The sequence below is a fragment of the Babylonia areolata genome, chromosome 18 (assembly GCF_041734735.1).
Source record: "Babylonia areolata isolate BAREFJ2019XMU chromosome 18, ASM4173473v1, whole genome shotgun sequence".
In the NCBI taxonomy this organism is placed as follows: domain Eukaryota; kingdom Metazoa; phylum Mollusca; class Gastropoda; order Neogastropoda; family Buccinidae; genus Babylonia; species Babylonia areolata.
Genome location: NC_134893.1, coordinates 14,302,122 through 14,322,325, shown reverse-complemented (window position 1 = coordinate 14,322,325; position 20,204 = coordinate 14,302,122). Strand labels below are relative to the sequence as shown.

General features: G+C 37.4%; 1 protein-coding gene across 2 annotated transcripts in view; it reads right to left on the bottom strand.

The window, feature by feature from the left end:
• The window catches only part of LOC143292495 (microtubule-actin cross-linking factor 1, isoforms 6/7-like), a 29,729-nt gene extending 9,990 nt beyond the window's left edge, over nt 1-19,739 (bottom strand). For both annotated transcript variants that reach the window (XM_076602830.1, XM_076602831.1), the window contains exons 1-12: nt 19,562-19,739; nt 13,878-14,031; nt 11,416-11,577; nt 10,590-10,715; nt 10,303-10,446; nt 9,627-9,815; nt 8,725-8,828; nt 8,293-8,425; nt 6,521-6,683; nt 5,944-6,053; nt 5,096-5,224; nt 4,353-4,470 (exon numbers count right to left, since the gene is read on the bottom strand). In XM_076602830.1, the coding sequence (XP_076458945.1) occupies nt 4,353-4,470; nt 5,096-5,224; nt 5,944-6,053; nt 6,521-6,683; nt 8,293-8,425; nt 8,725-8,828; nt 9,627-9,815; nt 10,303-10,446; nt 10,590-10,715; nt 11,416-11,577; nt 13,878-14,031; nt 19,562-19,653 (1,624 nt within the window). In that variant the 5' untranslated portion in view covers nt 19,654-19,739. The remainder of the gene's footprint in view (nt 1-4,352; nt 4,471-5,095; nt 5,225-5,943; nt 6,054-6,520; nt 6,684-8,292; nt 8,426-8,724; nt 8,829-9,626; nt 9,816-10,302; nt 10,447-10,589; nt 10,716-11,415; nt 11,578-13,877; nt 14,032-19,561) is intronic.
• Between the last annotated feature and the right edge of the window lie 465 nt (nt 19,740-20,204).

The window sequence follows — 20,204 nt, the reverse complement described above, 5'->3', positions numbered from 1 at the left end:
GCGAAAATGACAAGGCACTGGTGAAAACAACCACAGAACACGGCAAATACAAGAACACAATGAAAACAACAACCAAACAGAGCAAAAATAATAAAATACAGTGAAACAACAACAAAACACAAGAACAGCACACATATGCACATATACATACAAAAAAGAAGGACTTTTGTACAACACAAACATACACATACAAACATAGGAAAACACACACACACACAAAGATTTAAAACAACAACATGCCAACAAAACCAAACAAGCAATACCCAACCTGCCAATAGCCCCCACAAAAAAATAATAACTTCATAAAACATAAAAAGGTCACCTTAAAACATACATGTGTAATACAGTTTCACACAAACAATGACTAGGGTATACAAATCTAGAATGTTGTTTTTATTTAATTGTTTGATAAGTTATGAGACAAAGAGGATTTTAACCAGAATGACAAGAATCAAAACTGACTAAATCTTGAAACTTAAAAGATCATGAATGGACTGAGACTGAAGACCATGTTTTCTATAACAGCAGCAAGAAGTATTAAAAAAACAACAACAAAAAAACAAGAGAGGCAAGGCCTTCAAGACTCACCTGTAATACACTTAAAAAAAAAAAAATCTAATTGTTAAAATGTGTTCTGTATTTGTTATTATAAAGCTTCGGGTTAAAAAAAAAAAAAGAAAAAAAAAAATTCTGACGGCAGAGTCGAACCCCGCGTTTTCGGGTGAGAAGAAACTGTCTTACCCATTACACTATCGTGGCTCCTTAACTGACGTTCTAAAATTTAATATTTAAACATGCTTTTTTAAGGGGGATAAATCGACTGCGGTGAGAACGCTGTTTAAATCATATTATTCTGGTGTATCTTGGGTATTCAAAAAATCTTTAAGGGCAATTAAAAATTCTTTTTAAGTCAGCGGTAAAGGAGACGTGGCTATATCGCAATCACACTGCAACATTTAGCCATTTTCTCTGGATCTAGATAGATGTACAAGTTTAGTTACACCCGCCGGGAATGTAGTATGACACGGTCAATTCAATTTCTCTTTTATGTTCATTCTAGTTTTTTGAGAGTTGATATGAAAATCAAGTATTTTGTTAAACTAATAATATGTAGAGCCAAGTACAAGTACTTCCTAAACGTCGTATGAAGTGAAAAGGACTTAATTTTGAGAAAAGTCAAGACTGGAAATTTTTACGTTTCATCAAGGGTATTAACTCTCATGGTTTATTATTTTTAACTGTGAATTCCGACTGATTTTGTTGATATTCTTATGGCAATTTGGGGCATAATCCAGTAAGTGATGAGGCATTCACAAATCTTTCTCAGAATAAATATTTAACGGTCTCCTCCTCCAACTTTCTATCACATGTTATCGTGTATTGTTGATTGAATATAGGATTGAACGGGCAGGTCAACAACTTGAACAAAATGGCATCCTTCGTTCGCGAGGAATATGAGCATGCGCTATGAATGTGTATAAATATGTGTATGCAACTGATTTTTGCCCATGACCTTCTGGGCTCAGCCAATAGATCTATGAAGTTGACTCATAGTACTGATTTTCGTATTTTCCGAAAAAGACCACTTGGGCGAATGAACATAGTGGGAGCCCTGCACACTGAGAGTAAAACACACAAGCTTTTTATGTATTGAGTATAATTTCAAAATGTAATGTTTAAGATGAGAAAGATCAGTTTAAAGCAAATTAACCCCCCTAGCATTAATTACAGATTAATTTCCCTTTTTTACTATCTGCACCAAAGATATGCAAAATAAATATAACTTCCATGCTTAGCAAAAGAAGTTCCTGTTTGAACAAAAAAATGATAAAAATGACTGCTCTTGTTGTTGTGGCAGAACATCAGATCAAAGTGCCAAGTTTAGAGAATAAAAAAATATATAAATATAACAGTAAATTCAGTTTGCATATAATTTGGCTTCTTTTTTAATTTTTTTTTGTGCCCATCCCATAGGTGTAATATTGTTTTAAACAAGATGACAGGAAAGAACTGAATTTTTCCTATTTTTATGCCAAATTTGGTGTCAACTGACAAAGTATTTGCAGAGAAAATGGCAATGTTAAAGTTTACCACGGACACACAGACACAGGCACACACACACACACACAGACAGACAGACAACCGAACACCGGGTTAAAACATAGACTCACTTTGTTTACACAAGTGAGTCAAAAAAGAAGTTTGTTCAAATGTATCTGTTGTCATTCTACGTATTTCCCCAAATTTGAAGCTGCTTATTTGAGAATTACAGTGGACATTGAGATGAACCCACCCAATGCAAGGGGATCACAAATTGTTTTTTTTATTACCAATTTTCATGGAAACTGCAAAAAACAACACTAACAAGACAGTCCAGCTTCAAAATGATTTTTTTCACTTTATGTCAACACCATACTATTTTTTTTCAATGCATTTTCAGAAAAGAATAAATGCTAAAAATTTTTTTTTTTTTTAAGTTACTTGAAGCTGAATCATATTCAAGGCCTAAATGACATGATTTTTCAACAATTTCTGAAACGTTGCACAGGAAAACAACAACAATAATAATAATAAACCAACAACCAAGACATATAAAACCAGAGTTAAAAGCATCTTCCCTCTACCATTCCCAGGCCACAATTATTGTTCACCATGTAAATAGGAATCAGACCCCTGCCGTGTAATTAAAATAAATATTGTAAATATTTCAAGAATCTAATACATGTGATCAATCTGAGCTACTGTTATCAAAGCAATTTAACAGACCAATGTATGTACAAAAATATGAAAGCAACAATATTGTATCCTGTTATAAAACAGACAAGTACACTGACACTTAACTGTCACTGAGCTACTGTTACAGAAGCAAGGATATTCACTGTTACTTGACAGATAAATATGTTTACATAAAACAAAACATGTTGTGTCAAACATTATATATCTACAAGGTGCAGTCAATGTGACTACATAAGAGATGTTTCATTTCAGTATAAAATAAATATCAATGATCATATAAGTACAAATAAATCTTATATACATATCTATCTCTTTTAAATGTATTCATTGTCACTAACTCAGATTCTTGTCTTACACTGCTATAATTTAGATAATAAAATTATCTTATCAATTTCGATTAACTACATACTTGATGATTATCGATATCATCAGCTATGGCCATAATGATTATTATTATTGTAGTGCAAGAATATAAGGAGCAAACTATTTGTAAACAAAACAACAACAAAATCAAAATACATAAAAGAGAACAAGCAATTAAGGACTACTGAAAAACAAACAAACAAAGGCCACGCCCAAACTTTAAAAAGTATAGAGTATCAACTTTAAAATATAAAGAGCTGTGAATTTATGTTTCATGTATTTTGTTTCAAATCACATGTCTTAATTAATCAAACATGTATATTCTGCTTACAAAAGAAAACAACACCACTTTATTTTCAGAGTATTTCTAAAGGCACACACGTGCACATGTAGATGTACATGCACACACACACACACACACACACACACACACACAGAATTATACACTACACATACACTCTAGTAAAGTGATGATCTAGCAGAAAGTGAAACCATCCAAGAAGTAAGAAAATTCTAGGTTTGTGGTTTGAGCCACAGAACATATGGACTCATCTGTCTTCTCTCTCCTAAAAACCCAAACTGAAGTGCTAGTCTTTTTGACAAGAAGATAGTTAAACCACGTAAAAAGGCTATGAAAATTATTTATCCTGACTTAAGTTCTGTGGATTAAGCCACTCTGGCAAGTAGACCAAAAATTGAATAAATACCATATGGGGAAAAATAAGATTATGTCACATTTGTGGCAACATGTTTTCAGACTGACAGAAAAGGGTGTCTCGTGACAAGACACTGTAATGCAATGCAACTGAAAACCTCACAATGAGAAATAATACAAGGAAAATGAAGATCTAAATAATCAAGCATTCATCAGGAAAATCCAGTCCAGCAGAATCTCCACTTAATATATCTCATATCTCCATATCTGAACACAAATATAATCATAAATATCTCTGTATATGAATGTATATTTCCATATACATCAATATCTATTTGTATATATGAATATAATCATATCTCTTTCTAAGAATGTACAGTTAACACTGTGCATGTATATATATCTATACATGTATACATATATCTATATATACATATATATATATATCTGGCAGTAGCAAATGCTACTAGCATAAACCTCATATATATGACCCAAGATCAGATTTTGAAAATGACTGTAGTACATGTAATACATAATACAAAAATACAGTACAAAAAAAAAAAAGAGAAACAAAACATCAACACCAGCACTGACTGACCTCTGCAGGGGTCATTGGTGAGGAAGAACTCTTCCAGAGGCACCCACCCACCTCCCACCCTCACCATCACCGTCTTGTTCAGCAGTCGCACCAACGCTATTTTCTGCTTCTCTCCAAACTGCACAGGGAAGGAACAACATAATGTGCAAGAACAACAGTGGAGAAAAATACATGACAGGACACTTATATAATACTAACACACCAAAATCACACTCTGTATGCATGCACAAACACACACACATATATCATATAGACACACAGACAGACACATGCATGTCCATACATACACACAGACATGAGGGTGTACATACACAGACACAGAGTGCACATGAAATGGAACACCCACCAGCATGAATGTATACCATCCCTCCCAGAGTATGGGTGAAAAGGCAATGCACTCTACAGGAAATACTTGAATCGCCTCTTAGCTTCCTTCGCAATACACATCTTTTCCATTTTAGATCTTAAATGGTTGATTCTGTTGAATACAGTCTTTGTTGTGTTGTGTTGTGTTGTTCTGTGCTGTGTTGTGCTGTGCTGGCGCTGTGATGTACCTTGCTGTTCAGTGCTGGTGCTGTGCTGTCTTGTTATGTGCTGTGTTGTGCTGAGTTGTGTGGTGCTGCATGCATGTGTGTGTGCATGCATATATTTGGGTGTGCGCATGTGTGTGTGTGTGTGTTTACATGTACAAAAGAAAACAAGAGAATCCACTGAAATGAAGCAGCCCCAGAGACAACAGTCACCCTGTATTTGCCCTTGTCCACGCGGTATCCAGTGAACTGTTCCCCCCGGCAGGAACAGGCATTGGCCTCCTGGTCTATACTGTCCTGTATCACTTCCTCGTCTGACAGGGCGCGACTGGAGCTCCGGAACTGGCACACAGCATTTCAGCCATTTAGTACAGCCATTCACTGGTAAAGATTCTCTAATTCTGGAAACAACTTCACCAGCAAAACTACTACAAGAAAGTCATGGGCTGGACAGGCTGTGAGTGGATTAAGTTCACAGCTGCATTAAAGTTGCCTGGCCACATGCGACCAACCATGGTGCTGTAACAGTGAAGGAAACTTTCTACTATATCATATATATCACTCTTCATATCAAATTAACTTGTAATGATACCGTAGCTTACACTGGTTATAGTTATTTGTCTGTGTATGTGCAAATGTTGCTTTTTAACACACAAACAGCGTTCAATGTCATTTTCTGTAAAAGAGAAATGTTATTCTGCTTCTGACCATTCAGAAAAAAAGCAGAATTTTATGTGTTTCACAGCTTTAATCGGTAACAACTCATTTTCATTAGAAATTAAACCTGTTAATGTCTCTATTGCACTTTAAAAAAAAATCTGCATATCTGCACATGTATCTGCACAAAAATATTTGATCTTTTCTCATAATGTGTATTAATTTGAATGTCTAAAGCAAAATGATACTGATATAAAACCAATGACTATTTCGGTGAGAGTCCTGTGTGAAGAAATGCTACTGCTCTGGGATTTTTTTGTCCAGTACTGGTCTGTAGTAATATGCTTACACTCAAGCATGCACATTAAATACCTAAATGACCACTCATAACATCTGTACTCTACCTTGTCTGGTTTGAGGGCGTCCACAAAGTCTTTGTATTCAATAAGTCCTCGTTTCTCACGGTCAAAAATGTCAAACACTGCATTCAGTTCTGTCTGGTTTGTAGGAAAACCTGTTGAAGAAGAAGAAAAAAAAAAGACGATGAAAACAATTAATTAATTCCTTACTTTTGTCCAGAGTGCTATTATTGTCTGTGCTGGCCACTGCCCATCTTGCCAGACTGTTTGAGATGTTTTTCTGTTTAAAAACAAACTATGCAGTGATACCAAAAAACACAGACCCTTTTTCAGTTCATAAATAAACCATTCACAAATAATAGAAAAACAAAGAAAAGGCAAACCAACAACATGCAACATTAGAGGAGAAGAAATGGTAGAATAACAAAGAGCCGTCTGTTATATTCCTTCTACTCAGAAACAAGATAAAGACAGGAAAACATTAAGTCGGCGATAGAGGCTTTATTCTGGTGCTAAGAGAAAAGGGTTGAGTTATTTCCCCTATCTCACGACTAGATTATGAATGCCTCACAACAGAAACACATTCAAACATCAGTGTAACACTGCCCACTGTGATACGTACGTGACTGTAGCATCCCATTCACAAACTCCTCCTGGGTCAGAAAGCCGTCACCATCCTTGTCTTGACGGCGGAAGAAATCGGTGATGCGGAACTTCTTGGCCTGGATCCACTTCAGGTACTTCCCCCGCCAGCACTCAAAGTCAAAGTTCTTGAAATTCTCCAGCTGTTTATACATACACATGGAAAGACCTGAGTCTGATGCTCTGATAAAACCATCATTCAAAAAGTATCTTGTATATTCAGTTAACTCCGTGACTGCTGGACCTTTTTTAAAATTTTTTAAATTTTATTTATTTTTAAAAATTAATTTATTATTATTATTATTATTTATTTATTTATTTCTTTTTTTTTTTTTTTTGTATGCTTATAGTTGACTTCATCAAGTTTTTGTGCCTTATACATATTATTAGTAGTAGTAGTAGTTCTTTTTTTATATGTTTTTATCTTTTTTTTTCCTCAAGGCCTGACTAAGCGCGTTGGGTTATGCTGCTGGTCAGGCATCTGCTTGGCAGATGTGGTGTAGCGTATATGGATTTGTCAGATTTATTTATTTATGTAAGCTTATCTCTCTCTCTCTCTCTCTCTCTATATATATATATATATATCTTCTTTTTTTTTCTCAAGGCCTGACTAAGCGCGTTGGGTTACGCTGCTGGTCAGGCATCTGCTTGGCAGATGTGGTGTAGCGTATATGGATTTGTCCGAACGCAGTGACGCCTCCTTGAGCTACTGAAACTGAAACTGAAAATACTGAAACGGAAACTGAAACTGAACCTTTGGTAAAATAAGATCTGTGTGGAATCAGTTTTAACTGCAATGCCTACCTTTTGTGTACTTTTCTTTTCAAAGATGTGCTTGATACTGCGGAACAGAGGCAATGAAATCTAAAGAGGAAGAAGTCCAACAAAAGCATGGAGACTGACATCTAGACCTGTAATCTCAATCTTATTTCATTGACGAAAACATATGGCAACAGCTGTCAAGTGGTTAAATAACCATGTGAAGCCTAAAACTGAAAATCAAACAACCCAAAAAACACAAAAAAACAGCACATAACACATTACCTTTTATGAAATCATACCACTACCTGACCAAAAGGCTATTCCACCCATTCTTTTCTTTCAACTTTATAAATTCTCTTAAGTCGTCACAGCTGACGACCTTGATTGGCACAGTTGGCAATCATACATGTATACAAAGTTAGCTAGGTATACTGGTAATCACACCCTGCATGACTCAAAACAGTCTTCAATGAATATCTTCTTTTATTTTCCTGACTGAGGGAGAGTGACAATTAATGTGAAAACAGAAACTGAACACTAATTACAAAAGCAGGAAAAACAAAAAAAAAAAAAAACAGAAACAAAGAAAATGAAGCAGTAACATTAGAAACAGTAACTGACATCCTATAACACCAAAACAAGTCATCAAAATCACCTTTGCTTTAATATTCTGACAACACAATAGAACATTACCAAATCATCTTTGCTTTAATATCATGAATAAACAACAACAGAAAATCATCTTTACATGAATATTCTGACAACAAGAACAAAATATCTTCTTTGCTTTAATATTCTCACAACACACCAATAGAACATAGCCAAATCATTTTTGCTTTAATATTCTGACAACAAAACAACAGAACACAACCAAATCATCTTAGCCTTAATAATCTAACAAAACAACATGAGAACATCATGGAACAGTCAATAACAGCCTCAGTAACATTCAACAAAAACAACAACAATAACAAAACTAAAAATCCCCACCTCTTCCAGCATGTCATAGGCATCCTGCAGCACCTTCTTCCTCTCCACAGCCATTCTGGACACTGTCCGCCATTTGTTCTGCAAGGCGATGTAGCGGGGATTGCCTCGCCCCACCTCATTCAACCGCAAGTTGCTGGTGAAAAAAAAAGAAAGAAAGAAAGAAAAAAAGTCCTGAGTTCAACAATTACTTTTACTTCTGATTTCTCCTTTTCCTTTTGCATTTGTCATCTTTTCTATCAAGAGTTCTTTATTCAGGGTTACAGTAAACAACTCAAAACAAAGCCATATGTTCCCCTCTCCCAAAGCCAAACATTTCAATGTTTAGCAACTCCACAGGGATTCTTGACTCTTGTCAAAAATAAAACAAACGAAAAACATAGGTTACATTCACCAAGAGTGTTGCTCAGTTCAGTATCTATCTCTGCCCATTACCTTCCATTTTTCTGACTGGGGCTGGGTGTGGCCTTGGCCTCAGTGGACATGATCTTCATGAAGTCCTCCGCTTCGGACAGCTTCACTAACTCGGCATACACCTCCTGCATGTCACACATAGCAACAGATTCATGAACGACTGCTTGTAAACTCTCTTTCTGACAGACATGATGAAAAACGCTATCAACTCAATTGTGGTCTAAGGGAAATAACTCTTGTCTGGTTCAGCTGTTAATGATTTTGGGGGAAAGATATATTTTTCTATGTGGAAATCAATATTAAGTCTCAGGTGGAAAGGGTTTAAATGACTTCACCCTGTGTTGTTTATAAGGTCAAAGAGATTTAAAAATTAAAAAAAAAAGAAAAAAAAAGGTCAAACAGATTTTAAAAAGTTACTCATTGTACTTTAAAAGGTAGAATATCAGTGTTTGTCGTGTTACACTGTTGAGTTTGCTGAGTGTAGGTTCCAAACTGTGTTCAACTGTATTGTATTGTATTGTATTGTATTGTATTGCACTGCATTGCACTGTATTGCATTGCATTGTATTGTTTTGTATTGTATTGTACCAAGGAGACCATGTCGCTGCAATGAGAGAAAATACTGGCGTGTCTGAGATTCAAGCCAGTACGCTCAGATTCTCTTGCTTCCTAGACAGACATGTTACCACCAGACCACCACTCCACAGCACACACATACATCACTTTATTCTAAAAGCAAAGTGTCATGTTCAAACTTGAGAAAACAAACAAAATATCACCATTTTCCCTCTTCAAACTTTTAACACGATATGCTTTAACAAAATCCAATGAATTAAACAACACTCAGTCTCCAGACCAATGCACCCACCACAAAATATCTTCACCATTTCCCAACAACAGTGACAGTCAATCAGCCGACTGACCTGGTGTTCCTTGAGGAGCTCGTCAACGACCTTGATGTCATGGGGCACGGGGTCGGCCTCCTTGGTGGCCAGCAAGGCCTGGTACTCTGTCAGCTGGGTCAGCATCTCCTCCAGACTCTCCGCCAGAGTGATCAGCCTTTGCTGCGTCTCCTTCAGCTTCTCCCCCCGCATCTGGGCCCTCTCCAACAGCTATGACCCACCCACACAGTGAGGAACAGTAGGATGACTCACACAGGTGATGTGGCATTTCTATTTTTCTATATCTTATTTACTTCATTGCCTTTAATATATTTCATACTTTCATTCTAGAATCAGGATGACTCAAGAGATGATGTGGGCATTTTTATTAATCTTATTTCATTCATTTCTTTGCCTTTGATACATTTCATGCTTTTATTCCAGCGTCAAGATAACTCCGGGGTGATGTGGCAATTTTTATCTATTCTTTTTGTTTTCTTATTTGCTATTAATGTAAATTAATGTACTTTTTTGTCTTCTCTCTGTGTGTGCGTGTGTGTGTATGTGTGTGTGAGTATGTGTATGTGTGTGCGTGCGTGCATGTGTGTGTGTGTGCGCGCGTGTGTGCGTGCGTGCATGCGTGCGTGCATGCATGTGTGTATGCGTGCGTGCACACATGGGCATGAGTGCATGCATGTGTGTGATTGTGTGCACTGACCTGGTCCCAGCGAGTCTGTGTGATGGTGAGGTAGTACTTGACAAAGCGCACAGCGTTGGGGTGACAGCTGCTCAGGATCTCCTCGGCCAGGTTCTTGATCTTGTCCACATGCTCCTGGTGGTTCTTCAGCTCCTCTTCAAACTTCTGCAACATTGTATCCAAACACATTAACAAACATATAAATAAACCAAAATAGATCAAACATAAACAATAATCATAACGCAAATTACAATTACATGATTTATCACACTGGCAGTTAAGCAACATGCCCCAAAAGAGAGTCTCACCTCATGTTTTTCAATCATCTGCACGATGATGGCTTCATCGTCAGGCAGGGAGCGCAGTTTGAGCTGGGCCTCCGCCTCTGGCAGGAACTCTCGCATGATGGTCACCACTTCTTGGAACTCCTCTGCCTGGATTGCCCACATACATACATACATACATATATATATATATATATATATATACACACACACATTATATTCATTTTCTGGGTTTGGGATCATTAGCTGATGACAGTAAAATACTTGTTATACTAGTATTACAATGAACCTACCTGCATGTATTTTCTAAACAAATGACATTTAACCTTGCACATTTCATCAGCAATGTCTGGATTTTTCAGTGACTTGGTGTATAGGTGTGTATGCTTTTATTGTACTTGGAATGTAAACATGTTAAGCACCTATAGTAAAATAAACAAACCAAGAAGTTAAATAAAGACATTTCAGTTTTCACGCAGTTTCACAATGACCTGTTGAAATAAAATGTTTGTAGACATGTAGAAATATCTTATGTTATGATTAATCAAACGATGCCCTAAAGAAATGCTATAAAAACATTGTTCTATAAAAGAACATAAAAGTGCATGTGTACACAGTGGTTCACTCAACCTTGAGCACTTCTGTATATCAAACAAGACAACACTCACACACAAGTGATACACAGACACACACAGACATAATGACACAAAACATATGCAGAGTGATACATAGACACACACAGACACAGACACACACAATACACATACAGTACACACACACACACACACAAACCACTGCCCTCCCCCCAACCTCCTCCACACAAAGTCTTCAATCCCAACTCCACACTGACCAGTTTAAGAGCATCGGTCAGTTTGTTTTCACGGACTTGACTGAGGTAGCTGACCCTGTCCCAGAGTGCAGACAGCTGCTCATGCTGGGGATGGGACAGGGTGTCGGACATCTTCAGGGTGCTCACTGTCGGCTCTCGCACTGACAGCTCCTGCTGCACATTCTGCACAAGAAGGTCCTAATAAGGCCACAATGATTACCTGTAAGGTGACGCATTGTTGTTACGTTTTCTTCAGAACATGAGCTGTTCAAATTCAGAACAACTCCAGGCTTTTTATCAATAAGGTGACAGATGTTTCTGAACAAACAAACCTTCCAAATTCACAGCAGTAGCAGATGACACTTTTGACAGAAGAGGTTTTTGAGCACACAAACTGTTCAAATTGATAAGAATTCCAGGCTGCTTTTTTTTTTTTTTTTTTTTTTTCAACAAGGTGACAGGTGTTTCTGAGCACACAAACTGTTCAAATTCATTGTAACTCATGGCTTTTCATCAACAATGTAACAGTTTATTTTTTTTAAACACACACTGTTCTAATTCAGAACAACACCAAGTTTACCAACAAAATGTGGCATTTTCTTGAGCACATAAACTGTATGTATTAGTAACAATGCCAGGCTTGCGAACCATGTAACAACAGGTCTTCATGAGCATATGAACTGGTCAAATTCATAACAATGTCGGGCTTACCAATAGTTTGACAGATATTCCCAGCACACTAACTGTATGTATTCTTAATCTACAACCACAGGCTTACCAACAATGTGTGACAAGTTTTCTTGAGCACATATACTACATACATTCTGTATTCATAACAAGCGAGGCTCACCAACAAGATGACACATTTTTCTGAGCACAAGAGCTGAATAATGAGCAACTCTAGGCTCACTAGCAAGGTGACAGTTTTTTGGGTTTTTTTGTTGTTGTTTTCTTAAGCATATAAACTGTATGCATTCATGCAACACCAGAATTACCAACAAGCTGGTGTATGTTCTCACTGTTACCCAAAACAAACTGTCCCTCTGAACTGTTGGCGTGGTACTGGGACTGGAACAAAATGATTCTGACTCTGAGGGTGGCTGTGTATGGAGGGTTCAGGTGGGTGGTGTGAGGGTAATGCCTGGAGATAGGATAGAATATAAAAAAGCAAAAAAAACCCCAGAAAACCCCCCCCCAAAAAAAACACCAACTATAAAAAACACTAAAATTCACACACACACACACACACACACACACTAAACACACACACACACACACATACATGTATCATTATTAATGATATGCTGAAAATTGTAATAACTGACTGAAGCAGAATACAGGTTTGCATTCTGAGGGGCAAATGGAACATATTTAATGAACAGCTGTCTGGCACAAATCTCATCCAAAAAATTGATGTCTGCACAATGGCGCCTTGTTCTCTGCAGGGAGACAAGTGTGAATTTCACAAAGTAAAAATATGTAGTGACTGACAGGGAAAGAAAACAGAAGAACAAGAAGCAGAAGACGGAAGAGTACTAATACACACTGTCTGTGTAATGACAGCAGAAAGAAATCTGAATACTTTAAGTTCAAGTGCTCTTGAAAACCAGGTGTGTCATCTTAACTGTTGGTAAGGTAAGCCTGGACTTATGAACTCTCACTCCAGACTGCTGCTGAGTCTCTTTGGTGGCGTTCAGTGGCACCTGTTCTGATTCATTCACACCAAGAATACCCTAAAATAAAAACATGAACTGCTTAGTCACAGACCCAGACCTCCCCTGAGGTGAGACTGCCCACAGCATTACATGTCCTTCCAACAACAACCCCCCATAAATCTGCCAACACTGAAGACTTTAACACTCATCACAGGCAAGGAAGTTAATAACAATACACAGGAACTCAAAAGCTGAGAGTGGCACATGAAGGGCCACAGTTCAAATAATAAGGTATTGTTTTTCTGCATAAAAAAAAGAAAAATATTCAGGATGAAGATAAGAACAAAAATGTTTGGACATGTTCTGACTGAGACTACATCAAGCTGAACGCATGCTTCCTTCTGTTAGTGATTTACAATACCCCAGTGTCAATCAGACACACACAGTACTGGTCAGGGAAACAGAGCAACAATGGGTTCACAAAGTGTTTGACACTTGACTGTGTATCAGTTACCACAGTCTTCCCATCTCACACTCATACACACACACACACACACACACACACACACACACATGACAAGGACTGAAAAGATTTCAACTGTTCATATTATACATGTACACATATGTTTTCTTTCTGTGCTGTCATTAACCCCTCTCCTCCCAACACACACACTTGGATGGCAGTGATACATGCACTCATATCCACTGTGTAGGTACAGGCATTAAACATCACACAACATAGAATACACACATATCATATAAATCTACGTGGTTTATTTAAACACAGCTCATACCATAATATCCACCCCAACTCAAAGCCAGACGTACCCTGTGCTGTTCAATCAGCATGTTGACAGTATCCAGGTCCCCCAGCACAGGAACATCATCAGCCAATGTTTCCTCAGCCCTCTGCAGCCATTCCAAAAGGGAGTTGATGGCTTCTGACACACGCCCCGGTCTGGCCACCCCATCCTTGTTGTTTCTGAAACAGGACAGTGGAAAGCAGTGGTCTCAGACATAAAGTTCTCTGTACAGATCACCACCAAAGTGATGTTGCAGCAAAGCAGGTTCTACTGGCAACCTCACGTTGTATAATCGATGGTGCCCCCTGTGTACTGCTGGTGCTGAGACTGTGTGTGTGGAGGGTGGGGGATGGGCTCAAAGTGAGTGGTGTGTGAGTAATGCCACTGAAGAAACTGTGCACGTGATAGGGCAGCAAAGCCAATAAATAAATAAACAAATAAATAAGTATTCTGAAGTACCAGGTGATGAGTTTTTTTAATACAACAATATTTTCAAGGACTCCCCCCACCCCCTTTTTATATTAGTATTTAAATGCATCTTGATATTTGACACAGTTTTTTGCTGTTGTTTTTTTTTTTTCTAGATGATTGACAAAGTTTTTCAAAAGCTAACAACATTTTCTGAAATTTAATACACTGTCAAAAAAAAAAAAAAAAAAAGTATCATGTACCAAAACATCAATAACAAATCTTGCCTAGATTAAAAGTTATTACTTTTCTGAGGGTGATCATGGTGAATTAATTTTGATTAGCAATTTATTGTAAGGGCACATACTGGTTATTTTTGTTCTTTATTTCAATTGTTATTTTCCACTGTGCATTCCTTTTCATGAAATCATGTCAATGGACGGTTTTTATTTTTTTTAATTTTTATTTTTATGAATTGTATCTTTGTGTATATTGAGTTAAAACTGTTTTGTCACTTTCAAAATGTCATAATATATATATATAATATAGATCTACACGTATGCTTATTGTTGATAATCATTAATTGTGCATAATCTATTTTGCCACTTTTCCACACTTTTTCATAATGAATGAATGAATAAATAAATAAATAAATAAATAAGTAAATGAATAGATCAATAAATAAACAAATTCATTTTAAAATAGATAAATAAATAAATGGATAATATGCGGGTTATCTTTTCTTGTCTCTCCCGCTGGGATGATGGAGGTCACTTTTTGTTTACATAGCAACAGTGGTGGTGGTGGCATGGTGAGATAATGATGGATGTAAGGATGATACTGAAAAGGACAGGTGACCAAATGTTAACACAGTCAACAGCTGAATGTGGGATCAAATTATAAGGTAATCTATGACTCACACCATCATTCTAAGGGAGGAAAACCAATTTTGCCACCTGTGTCATATGGCTGTGTATAGATCACATGTCTGGAGAAAAGAGCCAGTTACAAGTTATCTTGCCATAAACTTGTTTCTGCTGCTTTAAGTTTAATTAACAATTTTTGATGCTCCTGAGTGTGATCAAACAGTACCTGTTCCACTGTGGTTTGTGCTCGCGCGCGCGCGTGTGTGTGTGTGTTGGGGAGAGGTGGGAGAGGGAGAGAGAGAGAGAGAGAGTGTGTGTGTGTGTGTGTGTGTGTGTTTGCATGAGTGTGTGTGCATCTGTGCATGTGTGTGTGTGCATCTGTGCATGTATGTGTGTGTGTGTGTTTTACAAGTCAGTGTGTACTAGTACTACCACATTAACCCTTTCGGCCCTTTAAGGTCGCCTGCATGTGCAACCTTCCCAGCCTGCCATGTTTTGGCCTGACTGCATCAACGGGAAGAGGAACTTCAATTCAGGCACAAGTTTATAGCAGCCACTCAACTAATAGCTACCAAACTTCACATTACGACTGAAATGTAATTTTGACACTAATTGCTGAAGTCTCAAGACAAAGGATGTAATAGTATACTGGTAACTTTAAATGAAAAACAGAAATAGCAAAATGTCAGCTTCTGTCGATGCTGAAGGTTGTGGGCTATCTACTTGATTGTCTACACTAGTTGCTAATTTCATCTCCTTCAATTTCCCATGAATTATTATATTGAAAAAAATATACGACAAATCGTCATTATCTGGGCTGAATTCACTACAACTAGTACAAGGGTCCATCATAATTTCACTGAGCTCTAAACTGCGCAGTAAGCCTTTGACGTTTTACCATATTGATGCGGAAAACCGGATAAAAAACACACTATTCATATGATTTTTGGAGCAAATGATCACGTGCCATTTAGGAAGGAAGTTAAGTTAGAGTTACTTCCATTTACACAGCAGTTTAATGCATAATAATAAGCTGAAGAACTGGTTTACATAAACAGGTTTCTTTGCCTGCCTGTAAGGCGGGTTCAGGCGGAGAACGGCAATCAGAGGTGCACGCCTCTCAGGCGGGTGCAGGGTTGAATGAGTTAATGAATATAATATATCCATGTCCAAATAATTCTGCTTTAGGAACTTGCAAAACTTCATCAAATTTTATTTGAAATCAAAATTTAAATGTGAGTACCAGTAGTACTCAGTACTAGTGGTAATCATATATATATATATATATATATATATATACATACACATATATACACATATACATATATATGTATACTGTATGTATATATGTATACACATAGACATTACCAACCAGAAACAATAAACTAAGCCTGAAGATACATATTATGACGGTACCAGTTATGTCACAGTGACAATTCCTAAAAATGGTCACAGAATTCATACTTTGCAAATGATTACTGTGCTTGTCATTGATAATAATGCTCACATACACCAGCATATTGCAATCACTAATCAGTATCACTAGTAATAGTGGTAATTGACATTTTCTAAAAAGACATCTGGCTCAACAGATCTCAGTTCTCTGCCTACTCAAGCAGTAACCTAAACAGTCACTGCATTGACCCGCAGCATGAATGGTCCATTGCACTGTTCCTCCATTCACTTTGTGAGCTTTGGCTAATGTTCAACTCGGCACAGGTCAAAGGGCTTGGTGATTGCTTCAATGCTTGTCTGGAAATTGTTGCCTCTTAAATGCGTATGTTCTGTACTGATACTATGAGTATGAGTACTATGACAGTCATTCACTCAGTGATAGTAAGTGAAACACCAAACAAGTCATGGTAATCATGGATGAACTCTGACCTTTGGTTATATCACCATGAATATGAATCAGTTACATTCTTAATGTTTAGGCAGTGAATAATGATTTTTTTAAAGAGAGAAAGAAGAGAGTGATAACAAGAAAAAGAGAGACAGACTGAGAGAGCAAGGAGAGATTAAGAGAGAGAGACAGAGACAGAGAGAGAGAGAGAGAGAAGGGGAGTGGGTGTGGGGAGGGGTGGGGGGGGGGGGGAGGGGTGGAAGACCAGATCTTTAAACAGGGTCAAAGAAAAACTTCTTAACAAAATTTTCAAGAAAGTAAACAACTGTCAGTGACAGGTCATTAATTTGATTAAACCATTTGAAGAATAGCACATGTGTGCATGCCATGAGCTAAAAGTTAAAATAATAAAACCCCACAAACTCTCCAAAGAAGGAGCGATCTCATCCATGTTGTGAGTAATGTGACATTGTATGATTGTGATAATGAGTGCCTCAAGATACAATGTACCAATTTACAAGATATTTGAATACTTTATAATATCTATAAAAAAAAAAAAAAAAAAAAACATTCTATAAATCTGGGGTAAAACTGATTTCCTGAAGGAACAAAGATGAGTTAAATGATGATCTGTGCAAACTGTGCTGGCAGGGGCAAAAGAAAAGAAGAGCAAAATCAACACTATTACAGTATTAGCTTAGAACTTTAAAGTTTAATAGATTAGAAATATTATATGTACATGACTAAAATACTAATTAATTCCACTTCCAGTCCCACATTATAACAGAAAACAATCAAGGATGTATTGTCAGCTCACACATCTATCACAGAATCAGCTGCTTTATGGCAAAATATGTTCTGAAAGTCACACACCGTAGCTCTATCAAAACTTGAAACAATTCCAATTCCACATCCATCATGAATGATGACCTCAATAATCTAAGTTTTTTTGTGTGGTAACCATAAAAAAAAGGGCTGAAACTTGAGCTACGCTGCTGCTCCGCTCTTCTTTTTCAATCCTTTCAGTAGCACATGGCCACAAAGCATACACCCATGAAGCCTTCAGATTTAACAGTGCGGAACACTGACAGCCACATCTGTGGATTGTTCGAACTGATAGTTATAATCCTAGTAGTACTTGTTGTACCATAAAGATGACAGAATGTGCATGTTTTAGTGGTATCACCAAGCAAAGACCTTTTTCTCATCAATCAGTCCATGATGCTTACAAATACAATTGAAGGCCCATTATATGTGTGTTAGTTTCAGTGAACCCTGCTAACAACAGTATTTAAATCTTTAAGTCAACCAAAGTGGTAATGATGGTTTGTTCTGTGAACTGTTCCGTTACAAATTCATGATGCTCTGGCAGTCTTTGTTGTAGTGTATACAGCATGTGTATGCGCATTTGTGAACACACATGGAATGGATACATGGTTGCGTCTAAAAATTAAAAGTGTATACATGTGTGTTTGCATATACATGTATGCATAATATGTGTGTGAATATTCAATATCGTTCATAAAAACAACAAAAAAATGTGTGCATGCACACATGGATGCGTGGCATGCTCATGCACATGTGTGTGTGTGTGTGTGTGTGTGTTAGTTGAAGCACATTGTCAACAAGTCCAATTTAACATTTTTCCATTTAAGTGATAAAAATATCATATCAAGTGTGTGTGTGTGTGTGTGTGTGTGTGTGTGTGTGTGTGTGTGTGTGTGTACATGTGTGCGTACATGTGTGCATACATGTGTGCATGCAGACATGAACGTATACATGTATGTCATTTTGTGTGTGCACATGTATTACTTCAGTTCAACATCTTTTAATAAACTGCTAATTTGTAACATTATGCATATACACTTACAAACAATATATACACACACATACATTTACACTCACACACCCATACATGTATACATATATATGCACATGTGGATTTCAGATATCATGTTTGTGTGAACTCAATAGGCATGTGTGATAACTGTCAAAGGTTCCAATTATCGTAAGCTTGGAATTTTTAAGAACTAGATTATGAAACACACATTAACCACGTATGTGTTTGTCAGTGCATGTTGAAAACTGTAATGTTGTTCAACTTGTCCCATCATAATACACTGTACTTTTTTTTTTTAAATTAAAAAAACTCATTTAAAACAGAAACGTCAATAACTGAATAAGTAACTAAGCACAACTGCATAAATTGATTTTGCTTCCGGATGGTTTGTTTCAACTGTCATGAGTCACAACAAACTGGTGTCGACTGATCGGTGATTCAACGACAAGTCACAAACTTTTTAAACCTTACTCCGACCCGACCCCTTTTGACCCAGGTGGTAGGCGGACATTTATTCCATGTCATTCCATTTCAATCCAAATATAATCCCACAGCTCCAGACACGTCCGTGCCAGTGAAATTCTCCGAACTGAAGTTGAAGTCCTCGGACAAAGTTTCGTCCTTGGGTAAAGAACTGATGTGTGGCCATAAATAAACACCACAGGTGTGAGATGATTGTCGCTCCGTCGCCATTTTCGGTAGACACCAAGCAGACGACAAACTGAAACACGTACAAAACTTCACAAACTTACCCTGACGATCCACTGCTACTGACATTGCTGGACGACAAATGGCTTGATCGAGAATACAACGGGTAATCACCACCACTGTCGTCGTCGTCCATGGTATCCCCAAAAGAGAAATCAACCCAGTTTTTTTAATTCACTCAACAAATGGGCTCAGCGTCCATTTTGGCGGATCGGCGACACAGATCTCGTGTCACGTTTCTCCTGGCAGGCGGCACGCGGGCTGACGTGTGTACCTGGCGCGGTGGGTTTGTTCAGTGAGGCGTACAAACGTATTATGCAGCATGAGTCGCTGGTCCACCGACAGACAGTTCATTTTTATCATTTACCGAATGAAAGAAAACTATGCAGGGATTGAGATACTTACCTTCCCATCTCTGTCTACCTAGTTATGCAGTCCTCTTGTGGAGCTGATTGAATCAATGCACATGCAGCTGTGCCGGCTATTTTAATTAAATGTTTGAATCAGAGAAATTGATTAGACCAACTGTGTATATTCACGGATAAAAGAAAAAACAAAACAAACAAACAAAAACAAACAAACAAACAAAAAATCAGCTGACTGGTTAACTGCCTACATATTGGGCTAAACAGTCTCAACCGGCCGTGTATTCCACCGGCCTATCCATCCATCTACCCTATCTATCTA